Source organism: Eucyclogobius newberryi, unplaced genomic scaffold (assembly GCF_026437365.1).
Source record: "Eucyclogobius newberryi isolate DKJ021-1_F unplaced genomic scaffold, fEucNew1.0.hap1 SCAF_13, whole genome shotgun sequence".
Lineage (NCBI taxonomy): Eukaryota > Metazoa > Chordata > Actinopteri > Gobiiformes > Gobiidae > Eucyclogobius > Eucyclogobius newberryi.
Genome location: NW_027315757.1, coordinates 12,730,705 through 12,744,924, shown reverse-complemented (window position 1 = coordinate 12,744,924; position 14,220 = coordinate 12,730,705). Strand labels below are relative to the sequence as shown.

The following is a 14,220-nucleotide window of genomic DNA, read 5'->3' as shown; positions in this document are numbered from 1 at the left end:
GTAATTAAGGCCGGCTCAAAGGCATCGAGGAGCAGGGCGGAAAGAGAATATGGACAAGTTTAGGCCTCTAATGCACTTAAATGATCAATGATATTCTCCTAATGAGTGTCTGACTTGGGGCCCTTGGACACTGGAAACATCGGGCTCCACAGAGGAACTGAAGACACTTTTACAAATAAATGCAACTCTTCACGTTCATGTTCTGTAAAGGGCCCAAGTCTGACTCACAAACCGGCTTTATTTGTACAGACTTGTCCTCTGCAATGGCAAAACCAACATGTAATGAATTCATCTATAGCACAATGATGATGTATTATCAATGAAATGCAGAAGATCTTTTGTCCAGTCTAAACAGAGCCAAGGTTATCAAATCTGCTAATCTAACTAGGTAAGTATAAAATAGGCCCATGTCTCGTTTTAAAGAAAGTTCACACTGTTTTAAGAAGACGTAACATTATCAGACCGTCAATGTAAACTACAATATCTTTATTAGAGACATTTTAGAGCCCAGCATTTAAGACCAGGATTTGTAAATAATCTATGTGCAATGATGTGGGAGGAGAACCTCTCTGAGTCTGAACCAGGGGTCTAAACCTTTTACACGGAGCAGAGGGCCACAAACAACACGACTAAGACATTAACCATTAGAAATATTGCATTTGATTTGATTTGATTTATTTGCCATAAAGTGCATGAACATGTAATACATAAACATAACATAAACAAATGGTTGTAAACATATATATATATATATATATATATATATATATATATATATATATATATATATATATATATATATATATATAAAATCACATGTAAATACAATTTAAAAAGCCAGGATAACACAAAAAAGAGCAAGCACTTATTTCCATTGTGGTCCTTGTATAATGTAAAAAGGAAATGTAAAACATGTTAATAAAATACATACAAGTTTGATTCCTGGCTATTTAGACATTCAAATAAAAAGGTTTTGACTAGAGATTTAAAATGAGACTTATTTTGAGCATTCTGTACATGACTAGGTAATTGATTCCAGGCTTTTATTCTAGTATATAAAAAAGTGGATTTGCCAAACGATTTTACATGTGGAATCTGAAGAGATGATGTGCAGGAACGTGTACTGATGTTATGCTGGCTACGTGTACAGTGAATATTATTTGATGAATAATTTGGAGCGTTACCATTAAGAATGTAATGAAAAACATGTAATTTTAGTTGTTGTACACGTAGTTCAACCGGTAACATATTGACCGTCTTAAATTCATTCATTCATTTATTTTGTTTTGTGTACATTGTAACCTAGATTTGTATTTCTTTGTTAATCCAGTGTACCATGATGCACTGGCATAGTCAAAATGACATTGAATTAAGGCCGATACTAACATTTCTCCAAGGTGACATTACGAGTCTGCCTATAGAGATATTTTAACATAAATGCAACTTGCATTGGATTTGCTAATTATTTGATCTGCATTTCCTTCTCCAGTAAGAGATTGATCTAATTCGACCCCCAGGTATTTTACATTGGTACGACAAGCCAATGTATTACCAGCGCATTGTACCTCAATGGAACTATATTTACCGAGTTTCCTCTTCGAACCGAAGAGTATTGACTCAGTTTTTCCTAGATGTAATGATAACTTATTATCAATCAGCCATTCTCTGATTGATTCAAGTTCCATGGACAGTTGGCGTTGAATTTCCATGGGGTCGCTACCAGCGACAATTAGGGCAGAATCGTCCGCGTATAAAAGGAGCTTGCATCGGACGGCTGAAAGTACATCATTTATGTAAATGAGAAAGAGTAAGGGCCCAAGGATCGAGCCTTGAGGCACACCGCAAGTGATAATTGCGGGTTTGGAGATAGTGTCGTTTATCTTCACTGATTGTTTGCGCTCCTGTAAATAGGACTGAAACCAGGTTAAAGCTGTTTTTTGACATCCTAGAGCTTGAAGTTTTCTAAGTAAGATCCTATGATCCACTGTATCAAAGGCTTTTTGGAGATCAATAATACCATGCCAATATAATTGCTCTTATCTTGCTCCAGCCTAAGATAATCCGTTAGATGTACCAGACAAGTGTCAGTGGAGTAAGCGGATCGAAAACCTGATTGATACTCATATAAGAGTTTATTTTGACGTAGATAATTGTCCATCTGATTATAGACAACCCGTTCGAATATTTTTGATATGGTACTTAGGATTGAGACGGGTCTGTAATTACCGGCTTCCAGCTTATTGTTTTTTTTTTTTAAATTGGCATCACCCTCTCTGCCTTTAAGTCTTCTGGGATTTTGCCTGAGACAAGAGATAAATTTAAGATATGGGTAACTGGTTTAGACATAAGCTTGGCACCATCTTTAACAAATCTAGGTGATAATTGATCCAATCACTATAAGTGATCTGTTCTTTTCTTCTGTATCTGCCTCTGTATCTTCCTGCGTTGCACCAATGAAATTTCCCCATGTGGGACAATAAAGGAATATCTTATCTTATCTTAATCCGGTCGCCTTGCTTGAATTTTTTTTTTTTTAACAATTTCAGCACATCATCCTCAGAAACCACCTGCAGGCAAAAAATATCTTTAGGGGCATGTAAAGACCTGTAATAATCTGATACATGTTGCCACCCAATATTTACCAACACTCTGAGGCAATTTGTCGACTAGAGATGAAGCTATAGTTGTAAAAGAATTGTTGAAATGCTCGGCTACTTGTAATCTATCAAATACAGTTTTATTTTCAATATTGAGTCCTATGTTTCCCATTTTAGTTTTACATTGGGAAGAGGTACCGAGACTTTTTAAAATTTGACACAGTTTTTAAGGTTGTTGTTTGAACTCAATTGTTTTGTTTGCAATATATTCAGATTGGGCTGTTTTTATTTTATATTGGACCTGATTTCGAAGATAAATGTATTTTTCAAACCAACTGTGATCTTTGGTCTTTTTGAATTTACCATAACAATGGTCTCTTTCATGGATGCAATGTAGAATTTCCCCTGTTAACCAGGGATCGGTATTTTGCTTAACTCGCATATACCGCATGGGGGCAATGTTGTCAATTACAGCCATGAATTTACATTTAAAAATTAACCAAGCTTCATCTATAGCATTGCAATTTGTTACCTCCTGCCAGTCCACCTCTTGCAGCTTTTGTTCAAATAAATATTTTGTATAGTTTGTCCAGTCTAAACAGTCTTCACCTTTAGTAAGACTTGGAAGATTAATATTAGGTTAAAGGTTGAATGGACGATTTTTTTGGCATAAATCTGAGTCTTATTTCCTCGTGGCGTGGACGGCCGATTAGTCCTGCCACGTATCAATCATAAAACGCACCTACTGCTCACCTGCAGCCGTGTGCGGCTCGTCCCACATTTTCCGCGTGTCTAAGCGTATTGATCTACCATAATATAGTTCTCTCAGTGTACGGGGCAAAATGAAGACAGAGAAAGACTGTTCGAGCTGACACTGAAGTAGACGGAAATCTACAGGAGACAAGAGATGCGATGCGATCCGTCGCGCTAATAAACAAACGTTTATGTGTGTCAGTCCGCATGGGGGAGTGTGCATGCGCACTTCCGCCTGCGTTCTCAAATCGCCGAAAAATCGTCCATTGCGCCTTTAATATCACATAAACATGACAGGACATGCAGACGCTGATGTTGGTCCGGGAATCAAACCCATGATCTCCTTCTTGGGGGGCAAGAGCGCTAACCGCCTTTGCCACTATGTCACCGTAAAAGTATATGTTTGGACCCACTTAGCAGGAAGGCTGAGGGCCAACAAAAGTTGGTCATTCGGCCCCCAGGCCACAGTCTGGACACCCCAGGTCTAAACCGTCGCGGTCTGACTCTGAACTCGTCTGGCTTTAGGACCCGGAAGTCATCATCGCTGCGCAGACCGTTCCAAGATGGCGGACCAAAACACGAGCAGTCAAACCAAACCAAACTTCTACAGTGAAGTTCTCACGTAAGATCAGAACCTTTTAGTTCTTTAGTGACCGGACCTGTTCCACACTCACGTTCTTCACGCGTTCAGATGTTTTAGTCGTGATTTTCGCTTTTTGAATTGTGTTAAAATGACGGTATATGACAGGTAGCCCCAATGGAGCTAACGTTAGCTGTGTTTTTAGCAGAGATGTGGCTAACACGGTGGTTTCTTTACAAACAGAACTTTACAAACACAGAGCTTTACAAACACAGAGCTTTACAAACACAGAACTTTACAAATACACCTTTACAAACACAGAGCTTTACAAACACGGAACTTTACAAACACGGAACTTTACAAACTCAGAACTTTACAAACACATTTACTGCTCTCGTTATGAAACAACTGAACCAGGAGAACACGTCTTATCAGAAAACAAAAGTGAAACCTAAAACAGCAGATTCAGAGCTGCAATTAACAATTGTTTTTGTGGTCAACTAGTCAGAGATGATTTCTATTGTGATTGTTTGTTATAGTCTAACCACTTATACTCTGTTGTATTTATGAGGAATATGCCAGTTTACAAACCTAATAGCTTATGTAAAAATAAAAAGGATGTGTCCGTTGACATCTCATATCATTTAAAGTTAATTGTAACTTTTTAATTTACATTTTTAATCAGCTCTTTTTGTTGTAACATGATTTACTTGAATGACAGTTTCAGCCTGTGGATGACGCGGTGGAGACGTGTCCGTTGTGTCCAGCGGTCAGAGCGGTCACTGCAGCTGGACTGTAGCATTATGATGTCGTTCTTTCTCTTTCAGTCCGTCCGAGCTGTTCGCCGCTCGTTCTCGCAGTCACAAGATCCCAGTGAGAGGACAAAAGGACTTCATCCCGGACGGTTCCGAGGAGCAGAAGCAGAAACTGGAGCAGGCGCTGACCGAGCACTGGACGTTAGTTTCAGAAGAGAGAGTTGAACGGCTGTGAGTAGGAAAATATAATGTATCCGCAGGTTCTGTCCCGTTATAAATATATTCAGATATATTCAGCTGAACAACAGAGCGAATATTGATTAGCAGCGCGATTAGCATCTTCAAAACGACACTGTCAGTCTGGTCTCCCACTTCTGCCCTAAGGCCGTTTGTGCCGTTTGTGCCCACGGTTTGAATATGTTTCTGTATGAACTGAAACGAGCTTCTGTTTGTGTCCACCAGGGGGAGTTTAGTGAAGGGCGTGTGGATTCCCGAAGAGCAGATGATCGAGCTCCAAACACCGGCTGTGAGTGTCGCCCCCGACGCTGAGATCAAAGCGAACTCGTCGTGACGTTACGTTGTGTTTACGTGTGTGTTTACGCTGTGTTTACGGTGTGTTTACGTGTGTTTACGTGTGTGTTTACGTTTACGCTGTGTTTACATTGTGTTAACGTCGTGTTTACGTGTGTGATTACGTGTCTTTACGTGTGTGTTTACGGTGTGTTTATGTTGCGTCTACTTTGCGTTTCCGTTTTTGTTTACGTTGTGTTAACGTCGTGTTTACGTCGCGTTTATGCCGCGTTTACGTGTGTGTGGACGTGTGTTGTCTTCTGTGTTGACGTGTGTGTTGACATGTGTGTTGACTAGGGATGCGTACCGTTCCGCAGGACCGGATCCAGACTTGTAAAAACGTTTCGGTTCAGGTCCAAAAAAAACGAAACCCAGGTGATTTGGTTCTGGACTCTCCACTATCATTCTATATCCTTTACGTTCTAGAATCAAAACCATCTGAAACCTTCCATAGATCGCGAAATTCGCGCTAGAATAGACGTAAACTCTGACATCGCTGTCAATGGCACGCCCGGAGCCATCAACGACGCACGCGTCTTCCCCGCGGCAGAAGTTGAAGCCGGCGCAATGAGTTTAAAGACGCGAGAGACCGAACATTGAGGCAGCTGTAAGATCACTGACTTTATTTGAACCGTTTTAAGCCGCCGCGTACGTCGCCGCTTGTGCCGCTTGTTAAAGGAGCGGGTGGTTGGTTTGGGTGTAAATATTGTAACTTCTCGCTCAGGCTAGTAATGCTGGTTTAGTGCTCACAAGTTGTCACTTTATTTCTTAAACAGAGTTGGTTACTGTTGGCCATAACCACGGTGATGGAACAGGAACATCAAAATCCACCTCGTCTCCTGAGCCCGCTCTTAGCTCCTCCTCAGAGACCACACACACTCACCAGGGAGACTAGGGTCGCTACAATATGAATAAAATAACTATTATGTTGTGGTATGATGTAGCATTTATTTAGGCGGGTTAATGTGCAATATACATATTTATGCATCTAAGTAAATACTAAGTCAAAGTAATATTGTTTAATTGCTGGATTCATTAATTTGAGCTTATATTTTGTAATAGTATTTTGTATTCTACAGTTGTTAAATATGGTCTTGTGTTTGATGCTGTTAATATGATGTATTGTGTGTAGTGTAAAATATTTTCATGTTCTATTTTTGATACTGCTAAGTTGATTGATTTATAGTGGTTCTAGTTGACTGTTATGCTAGTTTTTGAAGGTTTTTATCTGACTTTGATGCCAATGGATCTGCAAAATTAAAGAGTGGAAATGTATCTAAAGGCATTAAACTTCAAGTGTGGGGGCCAGCCCAGTCAAACCAGTAACACACTTGACTTGACAAACATAGTATTAGCTGAAACAGCTGCCCCAATACCAATACTCAACTTGCTCTTGTTCGGAAGTTGTTCCTCTAGTAAAACACATGAATGTGTGTTAGCTAGCTAGTAGCTTGTGATTTGTAAGTTGTAACTTCTGTAAATAAACAGTGAATAAACGAGATAAATTGAGTTATTTTCAATCTGCAGTTAAACCTTGTGTTTGATAGTCATCCTTGTTCATGTGTCTTCAACTTAATTTAGCCAAGTAGCTTGTGTTACGCTGTTATAACATTATGCAAAAATGCTATGAGTTCAGCCGGACTCATAAGGTCCGGACCTGAACCTAAACCTCTGGATTTGAATCCGGACTTGAACCTGAACGTGGGTTTAGGTATGCATCCCTAGTGTTGACGTCGTGTTAATGTCGTGTTTACGTGCGTGTTTACGGTGTGTTTACGTTGTATGTTTAGGCTGTGTTTATGTCGTGTTCATGTTGTGTTTATGTCACGTTTACGTTGTGTTTACGTTGTGTTTACGTTGTGTTTACGTCGTGTTTACGTGTGTTTACGTTGCGTTAAAGGGGAAGTTTACGTTGTGTTTACGTGTGTGTTTACGTTGTTTTAAAAGGGAAGTTTACGTTGTGTTTACGTCGTGTTTAAGTTGTGTTAAAGGGGACGTTTACGTGCGTGTTTACGTTGTGTTTACGTTATGTTAAAGGGGAAGTTTACGTTGTGTTTACATTGTGTTAAAGGGGAAGTTCTGGCAGACGATGGGCTTTTCAGCCAATGGGAAACAGTATCTTCTCCCTGAAGAGGCTCTGTTCCTGATGGAGTGTGTGAGTCATGTTTAAAATTATATTCTTTTTATATTTTGTACGTTAAAACTTGGAATACGACATGGAAATGTTCATAAACTTCCAAGTATGAGGAAGAAACAATATGATGAAATAAAGACTGGCAAACTTTTAAATTAAAGTTGTAACTGACAATACCTTTATGTTTTCAATTAAACAACAAATCTTTATTCATATTTTACACATTTTTGACCAAATAAAGGTTGAACTATGTCAACTCAAGGATTCTAGATGGAGAATGTTTATGAATTAAATGTATTAATGATGAAAGTCAGAAATAGTTGATTTTGATTCAAAATTGCCAGTTTTGTTATAAAAGAATTGTCTTTGTGTGTGTTTTATAGTCTGCGTAGTCTAGAAAACTATGATAAAAATATGATTTACCAAAAAATATCCCAAAATAATAATAAAAAGAAATATATATTAATACAAAAATTATAATAAAAAATAAAAATACGATTGCCGCTCTACTTCAAATATATTTACTCATATTTACCAAACGTAAACACAAGGATGAGAGTCCAGATGACTACAACTGAACCTTTTTCTACAATGGAACACTCCTGGACGAATGAGGGATTACACCGACAGATTACTCAGGAGGGTTGCCAGTTCCATTAAAGTTGTGGATTTGGACAGCTTGAATAAACTTGATTTAAAGTGACAGATTCATAAATAACAATAAAGATGCGTCGCGTGCGGTGAATAACTTTGGACTGTGCTGGTCCTGACAGGGGAACGTGCAGGTGTTCTTCCGCGGTCGGCCCTTCTCCATCCAGGACGGGTACGAGCACTTCCTGTCCTCCAGCTCCATCACGTTCCAGCAGTATCTGGTAAGACGAGCGCAGAGCGAGAAGCGTGTGTCGTAGAGTGTTCAGAACGAGCTGTGGACCTGAAGAGTGTTTTGTGCTTCAGGTTTACGGACACCTGAAGCGGCTCGGGTACGTGGTGCTCCGGTTCCACCCCAGGTAACCGCGGCGACGCAGAAACAGAATCATTTGGCTGATGAACAAACGCTTCGGACACATCGAGATTGTTTCATGTCTTAAAGTGTAAAACCTGGTGTGAATATAGATGAGGGTTTTACGCCGATTGAGTGACGGTTTGAGAAGAAACGTGTTTAAAAATATGTCGAAAATGACAGGAAGTAGAGCCGATGACATCACACCAGAGAGCCACGCCCTAAACACACACGTTTCTGATCCTCAAAACATTCATTCAACTAAATAATGCTGTTGTCATGTATTCGTATTTGTCACGTCTTTATTCCTGTCACAACAAGAGTTGTTTCGGCCCAATTTACAACCAGGAAGTAACGTTGTACAACCAGAAAGTAACGTTTTACACCGAAATTAAATCTGTGAAATGTGCTTCAGAATCTTAAAGGTTGAATGGACGTTTTTTTTGCCCAAATCTGAGTCTCATTTCCTCGTGGCGTGGACGGCCGATTAGTCCTGCCACGTATAAATCATAGAACGCACCTACCGCTCACCTGCAGCCACGTCGGCTCGTCCCCACAAGAGCAGCATGTTTCCCTGTGTCTAATCGCATGGATCTATCATAATATAGTTCCCTCAGTGTACGGGACAAAATTAGGACGGAGAAAGACAGTTCGAGCTGTCTCTGAAGAGACAGAAATCTACGGGAGACGAGACTTTATAACAAACACTGTTAGCCCTGAACACTCGCAATACTGACCTAACCTAATACTGATGTGCAATTCTGTCATATGTGCAATTGCTGTTGGAATTCATGTGCAATTCATGTGCAATTACTGTGAAATTCATGTGCAATCTATGTGCTGTCGTGACACATATTCATGTGCAATTACTGTCGTGATAACATGCAATGGTATTTATTTATTTGTCTATGGGAGTTTTTGTTTATAGGAGATCTTCTACTGAAAGTGTTTTTCAGACTTCCTATAAGTGATCTGTTCTTCTGTATCTACCTCTGTATCTTCCTGCGTTGCACCAATGAAATTTCCCCATGTGGGACAATAAAGGAATATCTTATCTTATTTTATCTTAGATGCGATGTGATCCATCGCGCTAATAAGCAAACACACGTGTGTGTTGTATCAGGCCGCACGGCGGGAGTGCGCCTTTAACCGCGATGACGCGAGCGGTGTTTCAGTCAAACCCGTCTCTCTGAAGCCGTTTCTTTTCCTCCACACAGTTCGAAGCCGACGGCGTACGCCCATCAGCTGAACCTGCCGGCGTCCAGGGAGCGAGCGGTGAGAGGACACAAGAGGAAACGCAGCCCCACGCCGCCACGGTAATGCGCTCCGGATAGGGTCAGACCCAATAAGACCGAAGCCTTTTCTGCCGGCTATTTAGACAGAAAAAGTACCATATTTTCCGGAGTCACACCAGCCAAAAAATACATAATAGAGAAGAAAAACATATATAAGTCACATTTTTGGGGAAAATTTATTTGCTTAAAATCCAGGACCAAGAACAGACATTTAATCTATAAATGCAGTTTAAAATAATAACAGAGAACATGGTGAATAGGTGTACGTATGCTAACGCTAACACCTTCAGCTACATGAGGCACAGACAGAACTGTGGTAAGTGTCTGGTATGTTAACATAACATATGAAAAGTTATTCAGATAACTATAGCATAAAGAACATGCTAACACGTTTACCAAAGCATCAGTTTTACCCCAAATCACTAAATCCATTGAATTCTTCTTCCTCTGTGTCACTTCTAAACAACTCCACAAGCTCCAGAGGTAGAGGAAGTACAGATTCTTCTTCTGCGTCGCTTAGAGCCTAGAGCGCCCTCTTGTGGTTGTCAGTGTGAAAATAACAAATAATATCACATATAAGTCACTCTGGAGTATAAGTCGCACCCCGGCCAAAACTATGAAACGACTTATAGTCCGGAAAATACGGTTAGTGCAAATGCTGTGTTTCTACGTGAAAATGTAGACGATTTGGGGCGTAATCGACTAAAGATTGATTAGTGGACTTAAGGGGCCGTGGCATTAAACGGGAAATGGCTCAAAACTTGATCTAAACCACACAAGACGACAACTGCACACACAAGAACTATCTATACAGAAAAGTACTAGAGAACAGTGTATTTATGTATGTTAACTCATGATGAACGCACACATCTTCAGCCGCCTCCCCCTTTTGTCAACTCGATTCATCTAAATAAAATAATTAGTCGACTGAAACACCGTCGACCGACTAATTGACCGCTCTTTTATATCCCTTTATCACGAGTTTTGTGTCTTTTGTGGCCTTTGTTCTGGCATCTTCCTTTGTCGTCCTCATTCTTTCATCAGTCGTATTGTTTGAGTTGTAATATTTTCGTTGCGGCGCAGTCCGAGCCACGCCCAGGAGGAAACGGCAGCGGTGCAAATGGAGGTGGATCCTGAAGAACGACCCACGTGAGTTTCACTAGAGGAAATGAAAACCACAGCGGTTTGTGACATACTGCGACGTGCTGAGAGTGTCGTGTTTTTGTGTCTTAAGCTGTCACAGGGAGGAGGAGTCGAAGGAGGAGGAGCCCAGCTGTGAACAGGAAGTGATCCGGAGGTCAGAGGTCAAACAAGGGTTGTGGTGGACGCCAGGGACGACCTCAGGATCCTGCTCCACGTCCGGCTCCCGACAGTGGGACTTCAGCTCCATCCACTTCCCCGACGTGGGCTCAAGTACGAAGTCTAAAGCGGGTCTAAAGCGGGACTAAAGCGGGTCTAAAGCGGGTCTAAAGCGGGACTAAAGCAGGTCTAAAGCGGGTCTAAAGCGGGTCTAAAGCGGGACTAAAGCGGGTCTAAAGCGGGTCTAAAGCGGGTCTAAAGCGGGACTAAAGCGGGTCTAAAGCGGGTCTAAAGCGGGACTAAAGCGGGACTAAAGCAGGACATAAGCAGGACATAAGCGAGATACTTTTAACTCTCATACATTCACTATAGTCACTGTTTTGATGGTAGTTGTACTTTTTGCGCAGCCTTCCGGCGTGGGCCTGATGAGGTGGTCTTGTTGGCCGCTCCTGACCCGTCTCTTCTTCCCGGGGCCGTGGCCGTGGGTCCGTGTGACATCGCCCCCTGGAGGCGGAGGATAAACCTGAAAGAGGTCTTCATGTCCCCTAAAGACCGACAGAGAGAGGAACAAGCAAACAGACGATGGGCCGACGTGAACCGGGACCCACAGGTGGAGTATCCTTCATTCAGTCCACTGATACCAAGCAATACTATGGCAAATATCACGCTAATGATCCGATACCGATCCAATACTGGTGAGGTTAGTACAAAAACTCTTTGAAACTCCTCGACTATGAACACTTTTACTTTGGTCTTCATTATTTAAAGGCTTTTATATTGTGTGATGTGCTGGACACTCAACTAAAGGTCACGGGGTAAAGTGGACGCCCCCCGTGTTCAGAGCCACTGGCCACAGGCTGCTGCAGATGAACACTGTTCCTGAAGACAAAAGATCATCTTGGACGCTTGTTACTACGGCAACTCATTGTGACTGAGGGTGTGAAGAGCCTGGACTGTTCAGATGAACAGACTGTGTTCTGCCTGTGCAGGTGCGGCGCTGCAGGAGCTGGTCAGAGTATCACACGCTGATGACCAGACGGGGGTCGGAGGTCAGAGGTCGTCCGGGTCACCTGTGGGGCAGAGAGGTCACGCCTTTACACGACCCCAGACAGGCCATAAGCCACGGTGAGACGCAGGAGGCAGTGTTCAGACAGAAACATACATTCTACTTTAAACTGGAGCTGGACTAAACTGAAACTAAACTGACTTTAACTCTGCTTTGTGTGTGGTTTTGTCCCAGAGGAGCTGCTGGACAGAATCAGCATCATTAAACCCACCTCGTTACTGGAAGGAGCTTCAGGGTAAACATCTGCTTCTGTCATAAGAGTCAACTTAAAGGTGCACTGTGTCACTTTTCTGGGTCAGGCTGATCTTCACTGAAGCGTGACCCCCCGAGTTCCCCCGACCTCCCCGTTCCGTGTTTGTGTTTCAGTTTGATCCGTGTGTTTTGGGTTTCAGGTTGAAGCCTCTGGACGGCTGGAGCATCAGCTTCAGTGTGTTTCAGCCCGACGCGGCGTCTGGCTTTAAGAAGAGCAGTCCAGGTCGGCCGTACGCGCAGATGGTGGTGTGCAGGTGATTTAAGATTACACCTGTCACTGACGAGACGGCGGAGACGGTCAGAGCGATGAGGTGGTCGGAGCGATGAGGCGGTCGGAGCGATGAGGCGGTCGGAGCGATGAGGCGGTCGGAGCGCGATGAGGAGGTCGAAGCGCGATGAGGCGGTCGGAGCGATGAGGCGGAGACGGTCAGAGCGATGAGGCGGAGACGGTCAGAGCGATGAGGTGGTCGGAGCGATGAGGCGGTCGGAGCGCGATGAGGAGGTCGAAGCGCGATGAGGCGGTCGGAGCGATGAGGCGGAGACGGTCAGAGCGATGAGGCGGAGACGGTCAGAGCGATGAGGTGGTCGGAGCGATGAGGCGGTCGGAGCGCGATGAGGAGGTCGAAGCGCGATGAGGCGGTCGGGGCGTGATGAGGCGGTCGGAGCGCGATGAGGCGGTCGGGGCGCGATGAGGCAGTCAGAGCGCGATGAGGCTGTCAGCATATCACCAAAACTATTCTTTGTTGTCGCCTGTCGTCGCGGTTGTCAAGGAAACAAATGTGACTCCAAAGGAAACATGCATTAAATGTGTTGAATAAATATTTAGGTCTTAGATTAATGCCGTCTCTTCCTGTAATAAGTGGGTGGAACACTATATTATAACTTTATGTCTTTGAAGCGTCCGGACACAGATAATGCCGCACTGTGGAACATTCTTTTGTCCTGTGTCCAGTTTCGACGGGCCCGTCCCAGACTTGACCGTCCTGAAGCAGCTGTGCTCTCAGTGTCCAGAGGTGGCGCTGGTCTTCGCCGCCGTCGACCATGGGGACATTTCCTTTTACACGTTTAAGGACTTTCACATCCCCAAAGACGTGTTCCCATGACGACGACGATGACGACTCTAACCGTCACTGCTTCCACCGGCTCAGGGACTTTCTACACTCGCAAATCACTTACAAGATCTAAACGTCCAAAAGAAAAGAAACTTAAAGAAGAAAGAAAGTTAATCTGTGTTTGATACAATCCACTTTGTTCACGTCTGATTTTAAATAAAAAACAAAACTATTTGAAAACTGACATTTCATCTTTCATTTTCTAGTTTAGACCCGCAGCGCTCTATAAGACCTGCAGCGCTCTATAAGACCTGCAGCGCTCTATAAGACCTGCAGCGCTCTAAGACCTGCAGCGCTCTAAGACCTGCAGCGCTCTAAGACCCGCAGCGCTCTATAAGACCCGCAGCGCTCTAAGACCCGCAGCGCTCTATAAGACCTGCAGCGCTCTAAGACCCGCAGAGCTCTATAAGACCTGCAGCGCTCTAAGACCCGCAGAGCTCTATAAGACCCGCAGCGCTCTATAAGACCTGCAGCGCTCTAAGACCCGCAGCGCTCTATAAGACCTGCAGCGCTCTAAGACCTGCAGCGCTCTAAGACCCGCAGCGCTCTATAAGACCCGCAGCGCTCTAAGACCCGCAGCGCTCTATAAGACCTGCAGCGCTCTAAGACCCGCAGCGCTCTATAAGACCCGCAGCGCTCTAAGACCCGCAGCGCTCTATAAGACCTGCAGCGCTCTAAGACCCGCAGAGCTCTATAAGACCCGCAGCGCTCTATAAGACCTGCAGCGCTCTAAGACCCGCAGCGCTCTATAAGACCTGCAGCGCTCTATAAGACCTGCAGCGCTCTATAAGACCTGCAGCGCTCTAT

General features: G+C 43.3%; 1 protein-coding gene across 1 annotated transcript; it reads left to right on the top strand.

Annotated features, from left to right (window-relative positions):
• The first annotated feature begins 3,899 nt into the window (after positions 1–3,899).
• Positions 3,900–13,558, top strand: tsen54 (TSEN54 tRNA splicing endonuclease subunit). The gene is made up of 14 exons (XM_072442645.1): positions 3,900–3,972; positions 4,758–4,916; positions 5,148–5,211; positions 7,327–7,410; positions 8,163–8,261; positions 8,344–8,396; positions 9,607–9,705; positions 10,768–10,833; positions 10,919–11,097; positions 11,391–11,593; positions 11,973–12,108; positions 12,224–12,284; positions 12,442–12,555; positions 13,254–13,558. The coding sequence occupies exons 1-14, from the start codon at positions 3,914–3,916 to the stop codon at positions 13,402–13,404; spliced, it is 1,527 nt and encodes a 508-aa protein (XP_072298746.1). The 5' UTR covers positions 3,900–3,913; the 3' UTR covers positions 13,405–13,558.
• The last annotated feature ends 662 nt before the right edge of the window (positions 13,559–14,220 follow it).